This window comes from Hyperoodon ampullatus, assembly GCF_949752795.1.
Source record: "Hyperoodon ampullatus genome assembly, chromosome: 2".
Taxonomy (NCBI): domain Eukaryota; kingdom Metazoa; phylum Chordata; class Mammalia; order Artiodactyla; family Ziphiidae; genus Hyperoodon; species Hyperoodon ampullatus.
The window spans coordinates 72,521,148-72,546,410 of record NC_136915.1 but is presented as its reverse complement, the minus strand read 5'-3'; the positions used below and the strand labels follow the sequence as shown (position 1 = coordinate 72,546,410).

At 34.7% G+C, this 25,263-nt stretch overlaps 1 protein-coding gene and 1 pseudogene across 25 annotated transcripts in view; both read right to left on the bottom strand.

Annotated features, from left to right (window-relative positions):
- ADGRL2 (adhesion G protein-coupled receptor L2) overlaps positions 1-25,263 on the bottom strand; it is a gene marked incomplete at both ends in the record, with an annotated part of 146,666 nt that overhangs the window by 74,005 nt on the left and 47,398 nt on the right. For all 24 annotated transcript variants that reach the window (XM_079697713.1, XM_079697731.1, XM_079697730.1 and 21 more), the window contains one exon: positions 6,833-7,046. In XM_079697713.1, the coding sequence (XP_079553839.1) occupies positions 6,833-7,046 (214 nt within the window). The remainder of the gene's footprint in view (positions 1-6,832; positions 7,047-25,263) is intronic.
- Positions 11,647-12,034, bottom strand: LOC307070252 (large ribosomal subunit protein eL22-like; annotated as a pseudogene). Its single transcript has one exon. The product of its transcript is annotated as a large ribosomal subunit protein eL22-like (transcript).

Genomic DNA, 25,263 nt, shown 5'->3' with positions numbered 1-25,263 from the left:
GAAAGGGTTATATGTCAGGGAGAGTATGCCCACACAGAAATCTGTAATCATGAAGTTTGTCAGAGAACACTGGCAGAACTGTGACTACATTTTAATGGATTTTCTTGGTTAAATTCTGAGAATTTTCCAACATGCATCAGTTGTCATATGAAGGTTTTGCGTGGATGTGTGCATGTATTTAAGTATCTCCTTTCTTAAAATATTTTACACACACTTAAAATCTGTTAGTATACTTGAAAATAACAGAAGTATATATACAAAACTAGATAACAGAATTTTTTAAGAATAATTATTAAATATTATTTAAGAATCAATTTTCATGCAACTAGGATATTAATTAACGAGGTTCCAGGTATAGAGGATTTGAGGTTTCAGCCTCTGTGGCAAATAAATAACTTTTTTAAAGGTTCACAAAGTAAAAAGAAGGATATCGTGTTGCCATTCCTTCTCAAAGATATTTTAAAAATAAGTGAGGAGAATATACATGCTGCAATGTGGATGAAGTGTTTTGACTGCAATGACAGTTGATTCTCCAAGTGAAATGAGAGAGAGCTATACTATGATGAGTCCCAAATTCCTCGACAGTTCCAAAAATCTGTTATTCAATAACTCTCTTAAAATAGAAGCAATGGCCTATGGTTTTTCCCTCCCATAAAGATTCCTTATGAGAGTTATGTGCCTTGCTTCGTAGCAAGAAGGGAGGTGAAGAAGCCAATGCACTCATTTTTCCAGTCTCACTCTATAACCTACTGTAATGTAAAGAACCATGGAACAGAAAAAAGTAATGCACATATGTATAAAATAACACATTTCTTCAAATCCTCAGGCACACAAGAAATTATCACCATTTGAATTGCTGTTGGGTTAACAATGTTAAATAAAATGTAATTATTATACTTGAAGATACTAAGTTGGGACACTGATAGGTTTAGAAAAGGAAAATTCAAGGATAGAGAAGTTATTGAATGGGGTATAGGATGGGAATAGATTAATCTGGTCCCTACTCTGAGCTTATGTCCATCATCCCAACCTTTGTGGACAAGATCTAGGCTCTGAAATAAGTTTTGGCTCTTACTTAGCTTAATTTAATTAAATTGTTCCCATGTTCTAGAAGCTAGATTTTTTTCCCCCTTAAGTTAAAAAATCTCTGAATTGTACTCCTACTTCATAAATCTAGATTATGTATTTAGTCCTTGCCTGGATGACTGTGACTAGAGTGGCATCTAATTCATATGGCCTATGCAAGGCTGAATGCTATTTTCCTAACTTCTATCCTGAAACTCTCCTAACCTGAAAAATCCTAATGTGTTCTTTTATTTGAGCTAAATAGAATAAAAATCTTCAGCAGCAGTGAGAAAAAAAATGAATCTCTTTTATACTTTACTGTTGGCTTATGAGACACTACCCTCCTGTTCTTGTTCTGATTTCCTTGATGGTAACTTTACCTCTGCCCCCTTAAATGCAGGTGTTCTCTAGAGCTTTTTGCACACTCAAACCACATAACTTCTGTAGGTAATATCATCTGTTCACCTGTAACTACCAACTATATGTTTATGTTTGCTTCATCTGTATGTTCTTCTTTTAACACTCTTGTGAGTGCCAGATTTGTAAAAACAACTGTTTGCTGAACTATTTATTTATATTCCACTATGTTTCCCAAGTAACTTAAAGGAACTTAAATCGGTAGTTTAACAAGCAAAAATATACTGCATTTTATTTAATAAGTAACCTACTGTAGTTGTGCTATGAGGTTCTAGCCAGTTGGTATCCATAAGTGGGCTAAAAAAATTGGCTAAAATCTTTGAAGGAATCAGGCTAGTTCCCTAAGTCTAGGACACTATTTTACTTTCCTTGGGCAATTTCAGCACACACAAAAAAAGGCCTATCTTTGAATCAATTACACAAAATATACCTTTCCTACTGTAGGGAAAAAACTGAGGCATGTATTCTTACCATCTTCTTTAGAGCAGCACATATTACTTTTAGAACGTCTTTGCACTGACAGAGGTAAACTGATGAACATCTGATAGCATGAGTTAAGACTCTGAAAAACTGGACCTACCTACGCCCATTAACCTTAATTCAATATTTTTTTAAAACCCAGTAAACATTTACATACTTTCTTACTTTCAGATCTCTTGGCTGGAGTGCTAATAAAAAAAGAAAGCCCTAAGGACAATTACAAAGCATAATCTAAGGCACCAAACCACCTTGATGAGAACTGGCAAGTTCTTAGAGTGAATAAATGAACAAAGGGACAGTTATAAGCAATACCAGAAGAGGATCTCAGGTACAATTTAGCACATCACTTTAACTAGATTGTACCCAATGCTACAAAGAAACAGTATTGTTAGCAAAATTCTAATTTACTTATTCATCAAATACTTCAGAGTAGTAATAAGAGGTGTTTTTTTTTCTTTGCTTTAATGAATTCAAAGTGTTGAAACTGTTTCATATTTAAGTTACCCCACTACAATTATCTTCAAAGAGTGCTAAAAAAATTCTCTCTAATGGTGATCATTTTATAGAGTGTTAAAACACATATCATTTTAGGAAAGAGTTTCATTTCTCACTTTTTAGAATGAGCCATTCAGTGTACTTAAAAGACAGGTAGAATCAGTTAGTAATAGAGTCTTGGTCTCATACCTTTAAGTGAGCAGGAAATAGAAAACAGAGAAGAAATAACAATTATTGATACTTTTACTATCACCACAGTCAAGAATTACAAGTGTGTTTATCTCTCAATTGATGAAGTGATGACAGTGGGTGGGGGGGGTAGAAAAGCCTTGAATTATAATATAAACATATTTTATGGTATTGAAATTTCTGTGCTTATATCCATTATTATATGTAGAAAACAGGGAGTTTCAAATTTAATAGAAAAATATCTAGTGCTTTTATTTAATTTTTCCAAAGAGAAATCTCCTACATTAAAGAAAAAAAGTCTGATTTTCTACATTATTAACACATTTTTTTGATGATTATAAATGGAAAAATTTGCCAAAATGTTAGGAGTTTGGTGAAAATAACTTACTTTATTTGTAAATACTGAAAGAATATCTTTAAATTAAAAAAATAGGGACAAGTATTCTACACATTCAATAGTTATTCTGTAATAATTCAGATGCAAAAATATTGTCTACCTAATTTTCTTACAGTTATTTCAAACCATGTAATAGTCAAATATGGTGGACTTCCTTTAGGGTTTATAATCTGACATACACAGAATGGAGTACTTATAAATTACCACTATGAAATTCATTTTTAAGTCATCTTAACACATTGTCTTCCTTGTCAATAAAGTGTTCATGTTTAAATTGTCATTGTGTTGATTAAATAATTATAAGACACAGTATAATACAACAATATAAAAATGGAGTTTCTACAGGCAGTTTTGGAACTAACCCCTTATTTTCCCTAACATGCCGTAAATTGTTCAGATTTAGATAACAAGGAAATTACAGTATACTTTCACAGAATTTAAATACTCCAAACTCTAGTTCCTTTAAAATGTATTATCAAAAATGTAGCCCTGCTTTTATAACATAATGAAACAATGAAAATAACTTGCTATCTCATCTTGTACATTTCCTATAATATGTAATTACACTTATATTAACAAGTATGATAAGGCTTATGTGTTGTGCTAGATATTCAACCATGTATCTAAATGTATAACCCCACAAACAAAAGTAAGTTACCTACAAAGTACAATTACTCAGGGCCTCAAATTCTCTTTGCACTAACTCCCACTGCTTTTTTGCCTGTCAGTCTAATAAAAACAGGTAATTGTACATAATAATTTTTCACTTCCTATTTCTCTCTGGCTTAGTTCTAGATGCTCATGTGATATCACTACCACTGAACAGTCGGATCAACATATTAAGAATGAATAAATGGTCAATTATCATGGGCTACCTTTATTGTCTGCCTGCTATAGGCAGTTCTCAATTTTTTAAATACTATGTGAAAATTGTTCTATTACAATTTTATTGGAGCACAGAATCCATTCTTCCAAAGAAGGTATATTATCCTACGTAGTTTGTTTCACAAGCCAGATTTCAAATCCTACATAGTCCATAAAGGACTTCTGTTTAAAAAAAAAAACACAAAAAACATTTATCCAGTGCCATTTGCGCAAGTAAGATTTTACATTAATTTTTTAATAACTACCCTTTAAAAACTAAAAATAAAAGCATTTTGATGGAAATCTTTTGAAAGTATTATATATGTCCTCTTGTTTATTAAAAATATCTTGATCAGTATCAACTTTAACAAAAACTTACTATAATCTGCTATCAATAAAAATATGCTAATACCTATTCTGTTTGAAATTAGAGATTTTACAACAATTTGTACCCACACTTTTATAGACTGGATTTTTAAAAAACAGTTTTTCCATTATTTCCTTCATCAGTCTTATCACCTTTAGATGATTTCACTGTGCCTACACTGATCAGACCTGTCTAGAAAATTTGCTGCTCTACTTTAAGGTAGACTAGCATACAAGCTACAAAACTGGACAGAAGACTGTTTTCAGTGGAGAAAAGAGGCAGGAAGAGAGGGTGTAAGCTTTGAATAGAAAGATAAAGGGTTTTCCCAGTAAACAAAATACAAAATCAACATTGTATAACTCTGTGAAACTTGTGTTCCTTCAGAGAGTCGCTATGTTCCAAATAACTGGGATTGCTGGATATTACTTTCAATCATAACGAACACAATTTTAATACCTTACATATAAGAAAACTCTAATTAAGATGCCAAGAGTACCAAAATTTACAGAAAAAAAAAAAAGATGCCAAGAATTAGGTGCTCTGTGTTAAGGCAGAGGAAAGTCCATACCCATTGTCAGCAGTTTTTTGTATTCTATTTACTTGTAGAAACACAACTGTCCAGTTAAGAGATATCATTCATATATTTTACAGTTTATAACACACATTCCAACACATCATTTTTAAAACACAAAATTAACCAAAATTGGTATATTACCCAAATAACTTTCTATCTTCTTTCCTTCCTTCCTTCCTTCGCCCCCCTTCCTCCCTTCCTTCCTATTATCTATATATGAAGAAAGAGAGAGAGAATGAGCACTATATGTTTTAACTTTCTTAATCTGTTGTTTTTATTTTCTTTGTTTTTCTAAAACTGAAGATCAATAGAAGACAAGCCACAGATTGAGAGGAAATATTTGCAAAAGACATATCTGATAAAGGATTGTTGTCCAAAATATATTTTTTAAAACTCTTAAAGGGAATTCCCTGACAGTCCAGTGGTTGGGACTATGCGCTTCCACTGCAGGGGGCACAGGTTCGATCCCTGGTCAGGGAACTGGGATCCTGCAAGCCATGCAGTGTGGCCAAAAAAATAAAAATAAAAAACTCTTAAAGCTAAACAATAAGAAAACAACCCAATTACAAAAGGGGGCAAAAGACCAGAACAGGCACCTCGCCAATAAAGATACACAAATGGCAAGTAAGTATATTAAGAGGTGTTCAACATGATATGTCATTGGGGAACTGTAAATTAAAACAATGAGATATCACTATACACCTATTAGACTAGCCAAAATCTAAAACACTGACAATACTAAATGCTGGTGAGGGTGTGGAGCAACAGTTACTCTCATTCATTGCCAGTGGGAATGCAAAATGGTACAGTCACTTTGGAAGACAGTTTGGCAGTTTCTTACAAAACTAAACACACTCTTACCATATGATCCAACAAAGCATGCTCCTTTGTATTTGCCCAAATTAACTGAAAACTTATGTCCACACAAAAACCTGAACAGATGTTCACAGCAGCTTTATTCATAATTGCCAAAATTTGGAAGCAATCAAGAAATCCTTCAGTAAGTGAATGGATAAACTGTGGTACATCCAGACTATGGAATATTATTTAACACTAAAAAGAAATGAGCTATTAAGCCATGAAAAGACACATAGGAAACTTAAGTGCATATTACTAAATGAAAGAAAGCAATCTGCAAAGGTTACATTCTGTACGGTTACAACTATATGACATTCCAGAAGAGGCAAAACTGTAAGAAAATAAAAAGATCAGTGGTTGCCAGGGATTAGATGGAGGGAGGAATGAGTAGGTGGAACACAAAGGATTTTTAGGTCAGTGAAACTTCTGTATGATATTACAACGGTGAATAAGTGTCATTATAAATTTGTCAAAACCCACAGAATGTACAACAACAAGAGTAAACCCTAATGCAAACTGAGGACTTCAGGGGATAATGATGTATCAGTATCAATGTGAGTTCATCTACTATAACGAATGTACCACCATGGTGGGAGATGTCAGGATGTCAATGGTTAGGGAAGTCTTGCACGTGTGGAGACGGAGTATGATAATTCTGTGTACATTCTGCTCATTTTTGCTGAAAAAATAAAGTTTACTAATTTAAAAAAATTAAGGAGCAATTATTGCCAAAGACCCAGACATTTAAACATTCTTGATATTATAAAATATTTCAAAATTTTGAAGGCTTAAAAAACAAGATTACATTTCAATTACTTTTTTTATGATGTATAAAAAAATGTAATACATATTCCTTCTGATATGTCAATCTATATAAAAATGATATAGAGATTTAAATGTTGTTGAAATATTATAAAGTAGAATCAACGTTAGTAGGTAAAACCCTAACTCACTTTAATGAATAGGCTGATATATGCACTGTATGTATCCAGTCTGGAGTTATGATAATACTTTTACGAATTTGGATATAGTAACTAAAATGGGATAATAACACATGAACATTTACCTTTGAGTCATAATTTTGGATGTAGTAACTAAAATGGGATAATAACACGTGAACATTTACCTTTGAGTCATAATTTTGAAGGCATCTGGGAGGTAGCAGTCTGTATTCTCCATCTGAAATGGGTCAGCGTCACAAATCTTGTCGTCTGTCCGACCATAGTTAGCGCTCTCAATCATGATGACATCACTGCCAGGACATCGTAGATCTATAGAATAACCTTCACAGGATAATTCTCTACGAACTAACCCAAATGGTAAAGCTGCTCTGCTGAAACCTTAAAAAAGAAAAATAAATTAACTCATTTATGAAGTATATTATTTTAATAAGGCATTTTCAAGTAATATGAGTCATGTCTATATCCAAGAGATGTCATACAAAGTATGTTTTTCAAGCCATCATTCATACATTTATTCAATAATTCTCTGGATCTTTACTATGAATCACTAATGTATTATTAAAATTTTAATATATATCTTTAGCTGGATTATTCATCTTTATAAGACAATTTTAAATTACTTTAATAAAATATTTTCTGTATAACCTAGTCACAATCAGAAACTAAGTGGTCCTTTTTTTTTTTTTTTTTTTTTTTGCTGTACGCAGGCCTCTCACTGTTGTGGCCCCTCCTGTTGCGGAGCACAGGCTCCGAACGCACAGGCTCAGCGGCCATGGCTCACGGACCTAGCCACTCCGCGGCATGTGGGATCTTCCCGGACCGGGGCATGAACCCGTGTCCCCTGCATCGGCAGGCAGACTCTCAACCATTGCGCCACCAGGGAAGCCCTAAGTGGCCCTTTTTGAGTAAACCCAAAGAAAAATGACACATTTGATCAATGGATTTATAAAGAGTGACAAGATATACAAATACAGAATGCAACAATTAATAAAGGAACGGTTTTCATTTATAAATGAAATCAAAGCTCTGTTATACAGGACACTGGCCTTACTTACCCATTTAATGTAGACATATTAATTGCTGTTAATAGAACTATCTTAAAAATACATTTGTCTTAGCGTCTCACAAAATAACTAAGACACTATGACAGTATCATACTTATGGCACAATAACTTATTTCAATTTGTAGACTCTTTACTGAAAACCGACATAAATGAAAGGATTCAGCAGATGGGCATTCAAAGGAGCCAGCACTGCTCCAATCCAGTCCAAAAAGCTGAAACCCCCAAAAGGGGCAAAATTTCTGAGATTCAGTTTTGTCATTTACAAAATGGAGATGAAACATCTATTATGTTATTATTTTTCCTAACTGTGTGACTCTAAAATGAGATAATGTACAGAAAAGCACTTAATAGAAAGTGCTATATGAACTTAAGTATGGTGTATTAGGAGGCATGTAGATAACCACTGTTCCTGAGTGCTATAAAAAAAGATTCCAAATAGAATAAGAAATTAGAATTTTAGGTTTTAATCACGGTTTTCAACCGGGGTCCTCTAAAGTAGTAACAGAGCATAGAACAAAGGTAAAAGCAGAGAAAGCCAAGAACAGCCAAGAACAACTATGTGTGGGAGAAGCAAATCTCTTTGTGCTGGTGTGCTACCTATGGGTTACCTACCATATCAAAACCTTCTACACTGACCCAATTTTTTATTTCAGTTAACTTGTTGCCATCTATAGCGTTTCTTTTATAAAAGACTAGCATTAATTTCAGTATTTTTTCTTATCTCTATCCTTTTAATTACTCTGCATCACATGAGTTATCCCTTATATCCCTTTTTACTGGAAAAAAAAAAATGACATTCAGAAATAAACTGTTCCAAGACATTAGCTTCTAAATTGAAGAGCTAGGTTCTGTCCAGGTCAATCTAATGCTAAAACCTGTTCTCTTTAACTATTGCACAATGTCTCTCACTAATACAATAAAATAAACAGTCTCCTGGATAAACATGCATCTTCTTTCTAAAATGCAAATAATCCTGCAAAAGGATTAGTTAGTGGGTTTCACCTTGGTATGATTTAGAAAATCAGCAATTCTCAAACTTGGCTGAGTTCTCAGTTCTACTGAGAAAACTAAAAATGTAATTAGGATGGAGAGAGAAGAAAAGGACACAGCTTAGAGCACAGAAATCTTCAGGGGATTGAGGCAAACGCCAACCTTGGTAGGTTTTCACTAAGAAGATTTATGGTCTTACGAGATTACTAAAAGAGAAGCGCACTATCAATGAAGAAGGAATACAGAAATGGAGCTGGGCAATATCATGACAAACAGTAAAGGGGCCAACCTTTCAACCTTTTCCCAAGTTCATAAATAAACTTTTACATATGTTATTGCTTTCTTCCATTTGCTAATACTGTACTGCTTATACAAGTAATTCAGCTTAAACTAGTATTATATTTGTTTTAAATGAAAATATGCTTTAGGGCTTCAGAAGCAGACACATTTCTGTGGCAAAAAGCTGTGCGAAAATTCAAACAAGTGACATCATATAAAATTTTGGAGCACTGCATATTTTAAAGCCAGAGATGATTTGCAATTATAATACCTTGTAAATCATATTATTAGAGAATATTACAAATATGAGAAAATGTTATTATAAGACTGACTTGGAGCCAAAATTCACAACTTGTAGTATTTGTCAAAAATATACAATTGAGGGCTTCCCCGGTGGCGCAGTGGTTGAGAGTCCGCCTGCCGATGCAAGGGACACGGGTTCGTGCCCCGGTCTGGGAAGATCCCACATGCCATGGAGCGGCTGGGCCCGTGAGCCATGGCCACTGAGCCTGTGCGTCCGGAGCCTGTGCTCTGCAACGGGAGAGGCCACAGCAATAAGAGGCCCGCATACTGCAAAAAAAAAAAAAAAAAATATATATATATATATATATATATATATATATATATATATATATATATATATATATACACATATACAATTGATTCTGAAGCACTGCGGTTTTTAACTTGAGCTCCTTAATTTTTGTTGTTGATAGTTTGCAGGATTATAGTTATGGTTCTAAATGAATTTTCCTCTGCTTTTGAAAGATATTTGAGAAGTTTCAGAAGTCTTGCTGTTTGATAATTCAGAGAAAGGATTTTTAAAGCCTTAATATTAGTCATCTGAAAAGGTAAAGTATGGAAAAAGAAAATGAAAAAAAAAAAATAGAAAGATCAGCACACTTTACTAATGTAGTAGATTTCCAATATAGAATTTTCTGAAGAACAGATCATGGTACTTATACTTGCATTGCATAGAACTGAATGAGTTCTTAATGGTGAATGTTGCTTTATTTAATGCTATAATGTTATTGCCTTAAATCATGAGTTCTCTTTCCTAAATTCTTGCTCTCTCACCTCTGTTTCCATTGAACTTTATACTTATGTATAAAATTTTAAAATCGCTTGTTATTACCACATGGTGCTGTGGATATTCATTTTTAACATAAATCTTCCCTGCTAGACTCTAATGATAGTTAGTTATAATTCTAATGCCTAGATTGGTACATGATACATAATTCCAATAACTGCTATCAAACCAAATTGCCAAGCTGAACAACTAGTATCTGTTTAAAACAATATAGATTACAATGCGTTTTCCTCTGTAATTATCTATTTCCTTTGGCAGTGAAAACAAAGAGTGAGCATTAAGAAACAGATAAATACTTAATAATCAATAAAATTATGTTATATCCTCAAAAAAAGAAAAAAATGTTTAAATTCTGTCAATTTATTATTTTCTAGGTACCACTGGGGTTCATTAGTGTTTCTCACAAAGAGAGATGTTTATGAACCTTCCTTTATTGAAATCCTGTGTTTCCAACTGGATATGGATATATATCCATATAAAACAAATATGAAGAAAAAAATAAAAAGTAAATATTGTAGTAGCTAACATTTACATAGCAATTACAATGTTTAGATACTGTCCAAACTGCTTTTTATGGATCACCCTTTTTATGATCACCAGCATCATCAACAACTATCAACACAACAAAAAACAATGGAGTAGTTAACTGTAACAATACCAATTTACAGAGTATGAAACTAAGGCATTAAATAGTAAGTAATTCAGGGTCTCAAGGATTACTGTGAGTTAGATTCTAACGCATGCAGGGTTCTCAGATTCCAGAGCCCATGCTTTTAGTAATGGCCATGAACAGAAAGGGATTCTGTGACTTCTCAAGCCACCATGTTGATAATACAAACAAGATTAACTATAATTTTTCATACCATCTGAAATTCACCAAAAAAATGTTAGTGAATTTGACAGGAAACAATTATTTTAAAGGTTCACACAACATATAGATAATGATGAAAATTGTATTTGTGGAAATGTAGCGATGTGTGCCATAAACTTATTAAGAGAGCAAAATCTATACTGTGCAAGTATGAACATACAGAAAGAGTACTGAACAGTTCAGGTGTCTGGGTCAGCCTTGTGAACTTGGCTAAGTCATTTTATTTTTCTGGGTTTTAATTTCTTTTTCTGAAGAATTAAAGTCATTTCAAAGTCCTATCAAATTTCACCAATCTATGATTCTAAACAGGCAAGCTCCTTTTAATCAGGTATACATGCTATTCTAACATTTTCAAGTGGTCAACAATTAAGACATTTGTTGCTCTATTTCTTTAAAATATAAACATATGAGAATGTTAGCATGGATGGACTATGGCACAATAATGTAGACTGTATGGTACTGCCAAGAAAATTCTCAAAAGTACATGGATGAATTAGTCAGGATTCATACAAATCACAAGCAGACAATTTTCTGGATTAACTATTTTAACCAAAGACTTACTTGAACGGAGAAAATAAACACAGGCCAATTATTAAATCAAAAGGAAAACCTACATAAACTTTATTTTTTTGGTTCCTAAGTTTTATTCAAGAACTCATACAAAATATTACAGATAACTGAGTTTTAATCCTCATCTTCCTCCTCTTCTGCATCTTGATTAATCTAGAAGTAACACAGTTCGTAACTCTCTTTGCTGTTAGTAACTACGCATAACCAGTCACATAGATTATTCTTCTTCAAATATTTTTTTGGTGATATATTTCAAATACCTTTTGGAAAAAGGCACCTCAGAGATTACAGTAATCTTGCTTTGCTTCTTTCGACTGTTACAATACCTCCACCAAGATTCCCAGCTTTTCCATTCACTTTGATTCTCTCCTGAAAAAACTGCTCAAGATTGGCAGCATCCATGATTCCATTTTCTACAGGATGGGTACAGTCAAGAATAAACTTCAGGACCTGCTTCTTTTTTTTTGCCCCCCTTCGCCACAAGCTTTATCACGGGCGCCATGGCAGCAGCGGATGGCAGAAAGCATAAGTTTTTAAGAAAAATGTAAATTGTTATGCTTTCTTTGGCCACTTCTCCCCTATTTTCCTGAAAACTTCAAGGGGTATGGCTTCAAACTCTTCCACCAGCAATGGGACTTCAAAGAAGTTTGGAAAGTCTTAAATAAAACTATTGCAATTAATATTAATTTTTAAAATTCAACATTTCACTAAGTAAATCTTATGAAAAGTCAGAACAAAACTTATTCCTAAAAACACTTATTTACACCTGTATTTATATCACATTAATGACTTACTATACTGAGTCACAGGAAGAACTCATCACAGGTATCAGTACCATTTCTTAATTGCACTTTCTTCCTTTGTACACGAATTCATCCTTAATTGTTTAATGGCACATTTTTCAGGACTTTCTTTAAAATCACTGGCTAAGAGTATATGACTGACTCCCAAATATGACTTTGCATCAGAGTCATCTGCTAAGTATTTTTTAAAAGACATATCTGCAAGCCCAAATCCAGTCCTACTGAATCAGAGTATCTGGGTTCAGATGAAGGTAGGATATCTGTATTTGGGGAAGAAGATTCATTTATTTGCAACACACTGATACAATAACTAAGACATGCCAAGAATTTCTCCAAGGCCCTTTAAAATAGGTTTTCTCTATTACATATTTGTTAAGTCGTCATCATATTTCCTCTTAATTCTCTAATATAGTTTTACTTTAATCTTTGAACATATTCATAATGGCCACTCTGAAATGTTTATCTGCTAAATCTAACATCCAGGCCCACAACAGAGGCAGTTTCTATTGAATGTTTTTCCTCCTAAGTATGGGTCAACTTTCCTGTTTCTCTGCATTAGCTTGCAAATTTTTTGTTGTTGTTGAAAACTAGACATTTAAAATAATACACTGTTAGCCACTCTAGATTCCTTTCCCCTGAGAATTGCTGCTGTTGTGATATTTTCTTTTTAGCATTCTGACTGAATTTAATCTGCTGACTCTGTCTTCCCCTGTACTTTGCAGTTGCTGTGTGTCTCTGTTCATTGTTGTCGTTGTTATTTTAATTCTTATTTTTATTTTCTAGCTTGACGTCCTAGGGATCACACCTGTCTCTGCATAGCTTAGTGATCAGCCAATGATTGAGCAAAGACTTTGCACAAAAACCATGAACCCATAATAAGGTCTCCACCCTCTGCTGATTGATCTGTATGTTAGGGAGAGTTCAAAGTTCAAGCAGTTTTCAAGTCAGCCTTGGTTATTTACTTTCTGCCACGTCCCCTCGCATCTCCTCTGCTCTGTGTGTAGCTTCTCAGTCAGTCAAGAACGCAGAGAACGTTTGGCTCTTTCATTTCCAAGGTTTCCTGGTTATGTTTCAGACTGGCACTCAGTCTCCCCACCTGGGACCACACCCTCAGGTTAGCAAGAGCTAGGGGTCTTCCCCATCTGTTTTCCACAGTGTTTACTACTTTTACGGACAACACTGCTGGGCATGGGTTTCCACACTCTACTCTAAATCAAGCCAACTCTCCCTGGCAGCTCAGTCACAGATTTTCAAGGCCAGCCTTGCTCTGACTAAACTAACCACAATGACATAGCCAAAGAGTGCAGGGTGCGGGGAGAAGCAGCCCCAGGCTAGAAGGCTTTAAACTTGAACTGTGTGTACCAAAAGTTCCATCAGCTTTTTTTTTTTTTTTTTTTTAAAGAAATCGTTCCCAATTTCTTATTTGGCTCTGGTTAATTTCCAGAGCCCTAAAATGGTGGTTGTTGACAATTTTGTTCAGTTTTATACTTGTTTGGGGGAAGAGGATTTGCCACCCTCTTCACCCCATCATCACTAGAAGTCCCTCTGAGGACTTTACAAATATATACTGACTACAAATCCTCATAACAACCATATGAGATACGTATTTATTATTATCACTATTTTACAAAGGAAGAAATTGAGGCACAGAAAAATTGTTTTCCAAAATCACACATCCAATAAGAATGAAATCAAGGTTTGAAACCTAACACTTCAGCTCCCAAACTCGTGTTTTTCAATGTTACTTTAATGCCTCTCCAAATGATGATGACACTTATCAGCAGGTTGGGGACCCCTGTTGTACAGAATGTAGTTAGGGTGTACTGGGTGCCTCTAGTCCTAGAGGAACAAGGGCAAGAAAGGAAATAGTTGTCTGATGGTCAAGTAGTCAATGAAATTGCTCAGTCAACATAATCAACATAAAGAAATGCCCAAATTAAAGCTCTTTAATCACACTATTACTATGACATTTATTCTAAGCTGTACTTTCAGTATATTTCTATTTCAACAAAGAAAAAAAAAAGCATCCCAACAAGCAAAGTGTAATCCAATCCATCTGACAATCGAAAAAAAAACTTGCGGGAGGCTCTGTGAGCAAAAAATCAATATTGCAGCTTTGTGCTGTGCAAATGTGAACACTGCCAAATAGTGGTGCTTAGAGTAAAATGAACTGTTTTGCTCCGTTTTCTCCACTCTGAATAAATGACTTTGAAGACACTTTTTCCCTCCCAAGCTATAAAATGTCAAGCAATAACTCTGTGCTTTAGGCTACTGATTGGAATAAACACCTCTTGTCAAGAGGTGCAGTGACTTAGGACTGAAATCTTTCATATTCAGGGAATAACTCCTAATAAACAGATGTACTGCTATGAGATGGGAATTTGTAAGACCAGCATTGGAATTCTAACATTGGATTTCACATGATTTATGAGCATTTTTGCAAGAAAATATGCTACTCTGGCAATAAATAGTATACTGCTATAAGTTTATGCCTGTGGTGGACTTCAAACTCTTGTAGGAACATTTTGCTTTTCTAACATTGTCTTCCTCAGTCTGCTCTTTGGACATTTCTGTAAAATCATACATTCCAATAAAAGACTTCTTTTTAAGCTATAATATAAAAACTTCAACTTTTCTGGTACTGTTTTCCTTAATTACTTTGAACTGAACCCTGTCATGTATGCCCTGCTCATGCCAGATAGGGTCCCAGTAAGCACCACTCCTTTTGATTATCATGGTCCTCTATGGGACTGAGGCTGTGACTTCAAGCTCTACAGAAACATTAACTCAGACCATCATTTATTACCAGTGATAGAATATGAAATCTCTGATTTACTCCTGTTTATGTATGCTAATAAGATTTCTTCCTAAAAGGGAAATAAGAAAAATACTTAATGAGGAGGAGGGCATGATTTCCACCAGGCTGAACTCTAGTTTAGAAGCTTCCAGAAAACGTATTTCCATTTCATTTTAATTTAGGTGAAAAGTCAGTGCCAAGAGTAAACCTAAAAGATAAATTATTTCACTAATAGTTCAACTTTTTCAATTTATCTCTGCATATTCATGAGGTTATTATAACAAAAATTTTAAAATCAAAGATGTATGATAAAACTTACCTTCATATACTAAAAGGCAGTATGTTAAAAACTCATTCCATTTAAGCTTGCAGAATGTCACTCTATTGTTTTAGTTACTCTATTAGTCCATTTTAAGAGATAGCTTTATCAATCAAACTCTAAAATATCTAATGTTTTGTGTTCATTAACATATAATTCTTTAACCTGTCAGTATTATGTGAGGAGCCTAAACCATGGCATGTGCACAGTAAAAAAAAACTACTTTCACCTTTGAACTTGTGTTCATGCCAAGAACAAAGAAAATATAAAGGAATGCAATGTCATTTTCCAGCACCCTGGCCTTGAAAATGTAGCAATTTGTGTGTTAAGTAAACTTGGTTAGCATGAAACACAAATCAAATCCTTACAAAAATATAAAGTTCTTGCAAAAGAAAGTGTTCAAACAATTTAAGGTCATGTAACTAACTACAAAATAGTCAACTCACCATATATGTGTGACATGTCTTAGCTTCTTGTGTCTTTCTGGTTTACAAAACACTTTTTTCTATCTTGGATATATTTTAAATTATGAAGCACTTCAAACAAAAAAATTTTTAGAAGAATGTTTACAGTTTCAAGTAAGATCAATTTATACACAAAATACTAAGATTTACATTGGAATACACAAAAATTCCTAATAAATAAATACATGACAAAAAATTAATACATAATTAAATCCAATTCCATAAACAGCAAGGGAAAAAACTTTACCTCTGTGATTTGTTAAAAAGAACAAAATTCTGGACACTTTGGACACTCAAAACGTAAAAATATACTGCAAGAATGCCATCAGCTATTAGGTTCAAATATGACTACTCCTGAAAAGCCTCTCAATATTTTAAGGAGAAAGTATGCATTATAAGTCCTTCAAAACATTTGGAGATTAAATTCCTTCTTAGAAAGAAATTGATCTCTCCCACTTAAAAACCTGTAAATTATCTGGCAATGATTAATAATTCACAAGTGCCATTAAAATATAGCAATTTAAAAGTTATAAATTGCTCTCAGTTTAATACTGAACTTTAAAAGAAAAATTCCTGGTAAGCATGTCTATTAAGAATAATATATGCCACAGACAGATGCTTTTAATAGTCTCAGCATATAGCTAGCTATAACTTCTTGAAAGTTTACAAACATACAATACTTTCATTCTGATCTACTTTTAAATATTAGTGAATTTTGTATTAAGCCTCAATATTACCCTTACTACTCAGTGCCTATGCCCTCTGCACAGGATGTTCTACTCGTTTTTCTCTTAGGAAACAATTATTCTCCAAAATCCAGTTCAAAGCTTCCCTAACAATGGGGAATGAAGAACCTGAGCTCAGGTTTGGGTTATCTATTTTCTTTCTTCCAATAAATATTTATGAGTGCCTACTATGTGCCTAGCACTCTTCCACACACTTGGGATATAACAGTGAAAAAAATGACAATGATCCCTGTGTCTGGGTAGCTTCCATAGGGAGTGAGTTCTCCTTGAGGAAAGATATCATGCACCATTACAATGCCAAGCCTGATAAAGAGTCAGTTTACAGTGGTCTCTTTATAGTGGACATAAAATAAAGACATGTTAAAACAATAGGTGTAGGAATGAAATGAGTGCATGATCAATTATGAGCTCCACTATCAGAGCAGGCAACATGTTCTTCACTTATGTTCCTCTCCTACTGAACGCTGAGCGGCTGAATAGAAAGAAGTGAAGCTTATTTATTTTTGTATCCTTAGTTTCCAACATAGTGAATGGTACATAGTCAGCAATCACTTTTTACTTAATTTTATTTTATGCATTATTTTATACCTTAATTCCTTGTACAAAAAATTGTCAAATATACCCAAGATGAAGATGTTTTTTTTATTTTATTTATTTTTATTTTATTTATTTTTTTTGCTTTATAACAAATTTAATCAGTTATACATATATATATATATGTTCCCATATCCCCTCCCTTTTGCATCTCCCTCCCACTCTCCCTATCCCACCCCTCTAGGCTTTTATACAGGGGGAGAAAACACACACACCACAATTTTATCTTTTTATATATGTTAGTTTTAAAGTTTCTAGTTTTGAAGTTTAAGCTATGTACATTATCAGGAAATGTTTTATTTAAAACATTTTATGTCAGGAGATAAAAAATATATATATAAATGTAACAAAGATGACATCTTCACCAGAGTCTCCAAATCAGTGGGACTCAACTATGAAATGTGCCCTTAAAAGACTGACCACCTGCTAGAGTTAAAAATCATCCAGGAGTTGTGGTCATTGGTCATGTAAAAGCATCACAAAAACCAGGATAGCAACTTTAGCACTCCCCTTTTTCTTCCCTCAAGGAAATAGTAAACACTTAATATTTATTTATTATTTATTTATTATTTAATATTAACGTTAATATTTATTATTTTTAATAACTAGTTAAAACCAGTTTAGCATTAAGAAGTTACTACTGGAAATGCAATTTCTCAAGTCATTTACATTGCAGTATCAAATCAAAATTCATAAGTAATTCTGTGTAAAGTATTCACTGACAACAACAACAACAACAAAACTAGAGAATAATCACAGAATAAGTAAGAAAATAATTTCATTGTCTCTTCTGGTACAACAATTTATTTCTACTTCCACACTGATTATTTACTATAATCTTCTAGCAATTTTATGATTATTATTTTTATAACCCTTCCTGTTATCAGAAATTCCATTACCTCCCCTCACCCACCCAACCTCAGAACATATGTTCTTAAAAGCGGTTAAACAAAGCAACAACACAAAAATATGAGTCTTGTTCCTTCATCCAGTGGCTCACCCCAGGCCATACTGGCTAAAGGATTCTATTCCTTTCCTGTCACGTTATTAGTCTGACAAATACAACTACCTAGGAGTGGAGACCTCATTTAAAGTATTCCCCAGGCAGGTCTCCCAGATCAGAAAGTCAAAATTCAGATTCTAAGTCTTTTTGTTAATATCTTGTATTCAAACATAAACAATATGAAAAAAAAAAAAACCAAACCCCCAAAAAACTATTAACCATAATTTCATTTTTTAAAAGGTACATTTAAGTTGAATCACAAGAGGGACAACAATGTATATAAGACTTCCATGTCAATTAACTTTTATTTGGTAACAATGAACTCTAAAGATGTTAATTTACCAGTGTTACAACCATCTTCCTCATTAAAGGCATCTATAAGGGGGCCAATTAATACCAATTCTAAAACTTACTTAACTACACAGAAACTGCAGGAAACCACCCACTCATTTCTCTCTTTCCCGAACAGCAATCCAAAGGTAATCACATTCAACTGCTGACTCAAACAAGTGTCCTAGAAGGGAAAGGCATTATATCTCCACATACATTCCTATGAGATATTTATTTCTCACTTCAGGTAGGAAAGATTAGCACAGCCTGAAACCAGTCTCAACTCTTATCTTGACTTTTCACAAACTGTTACATCCGCTAGCTAACCACTAACACTTCGATCACTTAAAACATGTCAGGCATTTAACCTTTTCCCCACCGAAGAAGGGAGAAATTTCATGTTTTTCTTCCTACATGCCATAAAAGGCACTCTTTCCCTAAAACCTCAAATGACTTTAGGAAGTTAGGGCTTTTTAAAAAAAAAATTATTTAACTGAACACACTAATACTATCGAAGATGACACAAATGCTTTTCTGCTAGAAGTGAGAAGGCATCTTCCAATAGGGTTGTAGAAAGAGAAATTCTTACTGAGGTCCTTTCCCATCTCAAAAAAATAACTCATGAGACCAAAGTTGACTTATTTAGTTTCCTCCCTTTTCCCCAAAATGATGCTTAAAATTTTATTCTAAGTTATACCACAGGGACTTCCCTGGCAGTCTAGTGGTTAAGACTGTGCCTTCCAATACAGGGGGTGCGGGTTTAATCCCTGGTTGGGGAGCTAAGATCCCATATGCTTCGTGGCCAAAAAAACCAAAACATAAAACAGAAGCAATATTGTAACAAATTCAATAAAGACTTTAAAAATGGTCCACATCAAGAAAAACTTAAAAAAAATAAATTAAAACAATAAATTATACTACATACATGGAATTTCTGAAACCCCAAACTAGACTATAACTACTAAGATGTAACTTTCTTTATAAATAAAGGCTATTTTTTTATCTCATGAACAAGTTGTAAAGGTAAATTTCTAAGATATACAGAGCTATTGGAGTAACTAACCAAGTGGGTAATAAGATCTATAAAACAAAAATTAAAAGATTTACTCCAGTGAACACTGTACTACTGTGCTGTTACATTTTTCAATGCTCCTGGACCAATTAAAAAAACTGCAAAATAAATGAAACCAAATGCAGTCATGAACCCATTTTTGTGAACTTCAATTCAAAATGCAAACTCAAAATAATCAAAACCACCTCCAAATGGAAAACAGCATTTCAAAGTTATCTCTTACTAACATCTTTGGCAGCCCCACCTAAACACATTTATTGCTCATTCATTCATCCAATTGTATTTGTGTCCTTAGCACATACTAATTTCTCCACCAGGCTATTCTGAGATAAGCCACAGAAACTCATAATTCCCAAAAACAAACAAAAAAAAAAAAAAAAAGGAGAGAAGAAACTTGAAATTCTCAAGCTGGAGGCAACTCCACCACTTCCACAAACTACAGAAAGCCCACTCAATGACAGAAGTTCTCCCTAACAAAAGAGATGACTTATAGAAGTATTCTACTGCGATACTCTGAGTGAAAACAGAAACTGCTTCCCCAAATGGTATGAAGGTTATCATATAATTCCTTAAATGACAATATAATGACCTTGATTTCATGGGTGGTTTCAGTGTTATTATTTTTGCATTGTGATGTTGAGGTTTGTTCAATTTTTGATGAAAAGATGAGGTTTTAAAGAACACACTCAAACTATTCTCAAATCTGTGTCGCCAGAGCATCAGGGAGGGAGGTGGAGGTGGGAGAGATAAGTTTAATCTGACATTGCACAGCGAAAATGTTGCCTTAAAAAACAAACAGTACGACCTTCCTGCAGTTAAAATTTTATCCTTTCTTGTATTTAACTGCCAAGTTGAACATCAAGAGAACAAGAAAAAGCACGGTAGCAGATCCAAGTGTATAGAGCCCGCCCTTACATACACAGCCCAGTATCATCTTTCATATTTGCCTTGTATAGGTACCAACAGCGCAGAGGCAACAGAGCAGTTCCAACTTCTGGATTCAGACATTCTAATGAATTATAAGGAATTGTAAGGAAAAAAGGCTCTTAGAAACCCTGTTTCAGCCCGTGTTGCTATGTCTCAGTGTACTACTCTAATGTCCCTTCCCTCTACTTTAACTCAGGTCTCCCCAACCCCTGAGCGGCGGACCGGTACACGTTAGGAATCGGGACGCACAGCAGGAGGTCAGCAGTGGGCGAGCGAAGCTTCATAAACTGCCGCTCCCCATCGCTCACATTACCTCCTGAACCACCGCCCCCCACCCCCGTCCGTGGAAAAACTGTCTTCCATGAAACCGGTCCCTGGTGACAAAAAGGTTGGGCACCGCTGCTTTAAATGTTTATTTCCCTTTACAACCTCAAATACTTTAAATTTTACCCTTATGAAGCTGAATGTTGCCAGATAAAAAAGCTCCCTTACTATAAAAAAGGAAGAAAGGCTTGATAAGAGTCTCAAAAACAAGTGATTCTTATCAGAAAATGAGAGTAAGTTTAGGTGAATCTGATTTATAATGACAACAGGCATGTTTCAGAAAATTTCATCTCCCAAGATAAACTGTCTAAACAAATACCAGGAAGTTTAAATACTTTATATAAGATGTACTCATAAATCATGAGTATCAATTTCAAAGTAGGTGAAGAAAAAAAAACAGGAAAATGAAATAAACATAAGTAACAAATAAACATATACAATGCTCAATTTAATTGGTAAGAGCAAAAGGAGGCAAAAAATTAAAATATGATGAAATTTTCTCCTATCAAATTACCAAATATCTATCTGTTTGAGTATTGTAAAACACACAGCCTCATATATTTCTAAGATTACAAACTGATACAATATTTCTGAAAAGACTCTTACCAAATTTCTTTTATAAATATATGTTCTGAAAAGAATCCAACATTTGACAGATTTAGATAAAAAGACATTGATAATGATAAGTTTGAGACAAACTGAAGAATCAAAATAGTAAAATGGCTCAAAAGTACATTGATAAAATAGAATGATACAATCCTAATAAAACCATATTATAAATAATAAGTAATAATAAATATTATAAATAATAATTTAATAAATAATATTTAGTGATTTGGGAATGTATTCTTAGAGAATTATGCAAAAGAATATATACATGAATATATAGGGAAAAAAAAGAAACCCAAACCCTTTTTTGGGATAACAGTGACCAGCTCATCAAAACCAACTGGGCTCAGCAATCGGGGAGGTGATGAAAACTGGCCATCAAAACGGAGGTACCAAGAAGCAGAACTTGGGTTAAAGGGAGCAAGTGAACAAAACGGCACTCTTCCAAGTAGGATAATGAAATCCTATTCCCCTTTTTGGGAATGATCTGAAAATATACCATCTCTCACCCTGAGAATCAAAGTGTTTCCTAGACCTTCCTGGTTCCGAGCTACCGGACTCTGCACACCAGATACCTATGTGGACAAGGTGGTTTTTCCCAAAGACTGGATATATCCCTACTCCTTACATCAATTCCCTCATTGCATCTGAGATACATTTTCCTGGGGTGGTCTGTGCCCAAACACACTGACTCAATAAGGAAACAAATATTTTGCTAAAGCAAGGCCTGTCTCCTGTAGATTACATGAGTTTTTCCTACTCCCCACCTCTTCCAACTCATAATGACCTTCTTGCTGTTTGCTGCAAGTTCCCCCCAACTCAATCCAGGCTTCTTACCAGCACATCCCATGGTTGCCACTTTGCTTTTTTTTTTTTTTTTTGCAGTACATGGGCCTCTCACTGCTGTGGTCTCTTCAATTGCGAAGCACAGGCTCCGGACGCACAGGCTCGGCGGCCATGGCTCACGGGCCCAGCCGCTCCGCGGCATGTGGGATCCTCCCGGACTGGGGCACGAACCCACATCCCCTGCATCGGCAGGCGGACTCTCAACCACTGCACCACCAGGGAAGCCCCACTTTGCTATTGTTTGTGTTAACCCTTACATGTTGAAAGGTGAGTGAGCGATCTATTTTTATGGAATTAACTATTTATATAAAAGAAAGAAGCAAATGATACCTGTGATATCAAGGTGTTACGTAGGAAATTCCAATAATTTATTTTTTCATACAACTTATTAAAATGTATAGTTAATCTGCTTACACTATGGAATTGAGTAATAATTTATTCATAATCTAAAATATAATACATGTGTACCTGCTTTTGCAACTTTCTGCATGCCATTCTCTCCACTCAGAATTCTCTCCTATATGCTCAGCTTCAGGGCCTCCCTCCCATTTAAGTCCTCAAAAGCTCCCTTCTCTTAAAACCTTCCCTAGCAGAAGATACAGCATAAAACTATCATGGAACTAACAAAAACCAGACTTGATTCAAGACAGGATGATACTTTTGCACTTATACAAATTATGCGCATAAGACTGTCCAAATCACGCTAACAAATGTTAGGTTTTTCAAAGAAAAGTAATGTATTGTCAAAGGAGAAGAGCATTAAAGGAGGGGTCACTGGTTATCACAGTGCCCCACATGCACTGCTCTTGTACAGTGAGTCTTACTGAAAAGGCAAACAGTAGAGCCAGCACATCCAGATTCCAAAGGATGCCCCAAGAATGCAGAGACAAAGAACCACTCCTGCCCTTTAGAGAGATGCTCTCTCCATCTCCCTGGTGATGTGGACTTCTGACTTCCAGTGTCTGCTCTACTCTGCAACAGTATTCTGTAAGCTTGTCAACCACATTCACTTGTAGAAAAGTACCCACTTATATCCCATAGGCTGGCTAATTTGCTTACTTCCTGTGTGCTTTAAAACCTAGTTGTTGGGAGGCTGCACATATATCTTGAAAGTCTTAGTCTTCTGGAACATAAAGTCTTATTTCTAGGAACTTCTTAACCACAGGCGATTTGGTAAAACTCTGTATTTCAGTTTCTTTCTCTGTAAAATTAGGATAATAGCTCCTATGTCTCACAGGGTTTTGTGAGGAGTAAGTAAGTAACTACATGTAAAGTATTCAGAAGAGTGCCTGACAAAGTAAAGTACTCAATTTTGTCAACATACTTTTCTTAAAAAGTGTTGCATTTGACACCTGTTCATAAGCTCTGGGTTCCATCTTCGGTAAACTAAGGAAACAGCCTAATTGACTAAATTATAAACCAGATATAATTGAATAACTCATTATATGTAGATAATTTGCAGATAATGAAATCGTAATTATAGGTAGTGAGAAGTAAGCTAGTCCCTGTTGTTCCCATCTGTCTCTCCTATATGTTCTTTGAGGGCACAAAGTTCCTTTGCCAACTGTGTGTGTGTGTGTGTGTGTGTGTGTGTGTGTGCGTGCAGGCACAGTACACTAGTAAATAGGTCAGGAAAAGGGACCATGACTTGCAAGGATTTAGAATATTCTAGACATAGTGTACATTATCTCAGTCATCACTAAGATTTAGCTGAATCCACAGAATCCTAGCTGTTTAGTGGATTCTTACATCCCTTTTTAAGATTAGAAACAGGAAAAACCTCCTCGGACGAATTTTCTCCGAAGCTATCCCACGTCACCCCCTGAACTGTGTCATAATTGTGAGAATACGTCCATGGACACTCTCTGCACTATCATATGGTTTCAAAGGTATCTGTTTAGATGTCTCTCCTTTTAAGACTAAATATTCCTTGAAGGCAGGAATGGATAGTTATTCCTGTTTTTATCCCAAGCATCTAGCACAGTGTCTGGTTATGGTAATAAGCATTTAATACATATGTCATGTTAATTTTACAGCTCAGAAAATGGAGGCTCTGGGGTGTTTATCCAAGGTCACATTATTACAAAAGGAATATGAAGACTGGCCTTAATGCTCCTCTCACTATACCATGGTACCTCTGTCAAGTCCTATCAGTAGTTATTTTTGAGCTTCGAGGCCACTTCACGTCAGCACCTTTTTAGCTTATTTTACCACGGGCATCACTGCAATTCTAAAGAAATCCCTCAAAACCTTTCTTAGGCATTTAAAATAAACCCATCAAATGCACATTAAAGTGACACATTAATAAATTTTGGCATAGATTTTCCAGAGGTTACATTACTTGTTTTGTAAACTATGTGTTTGAATACGTAATTCCCTCACTTAGTAACACTTTCGTGTGTTAACACAAGTCGAAATTTTATTTGGAAATCTGATAGGCAAAATTTCAAAGTCAGCCAAAGGTTAGTAACAAACATTTTAATGATGAAAACTTCATTACATGTAACATTATTACAATGTTTTCTGAGCATTCAGATGTCAACATTTTTTATTACCCAAACCAAATGATCGAAGACTATAAAAAAACCTCTGTAGGGTTCAAAAGAAATAGACTAAAAGGTTCTGTGTCCTGGTCTATTCCCTTGTTCACCTATGCTTTCAGTGTCCAGCACAAAGGCAGTCTGTTGAATAAATTAATCCTCTTACCAAAATTCCATTTCATTATGTCTGAGGAAACATGCTTGGCCACACATTACTTTGTAATAAGTGTATATTGGAAGTCTGTATGGATGTGCCCTCTGGAAATTGGAAAGAGAGAGATCGTGCTACATAAGGAGCCACAGACTGTTTTCTTAAGCCATACAGAACACAGCAGAGTGTGCTTTCTGGAGCTGGAA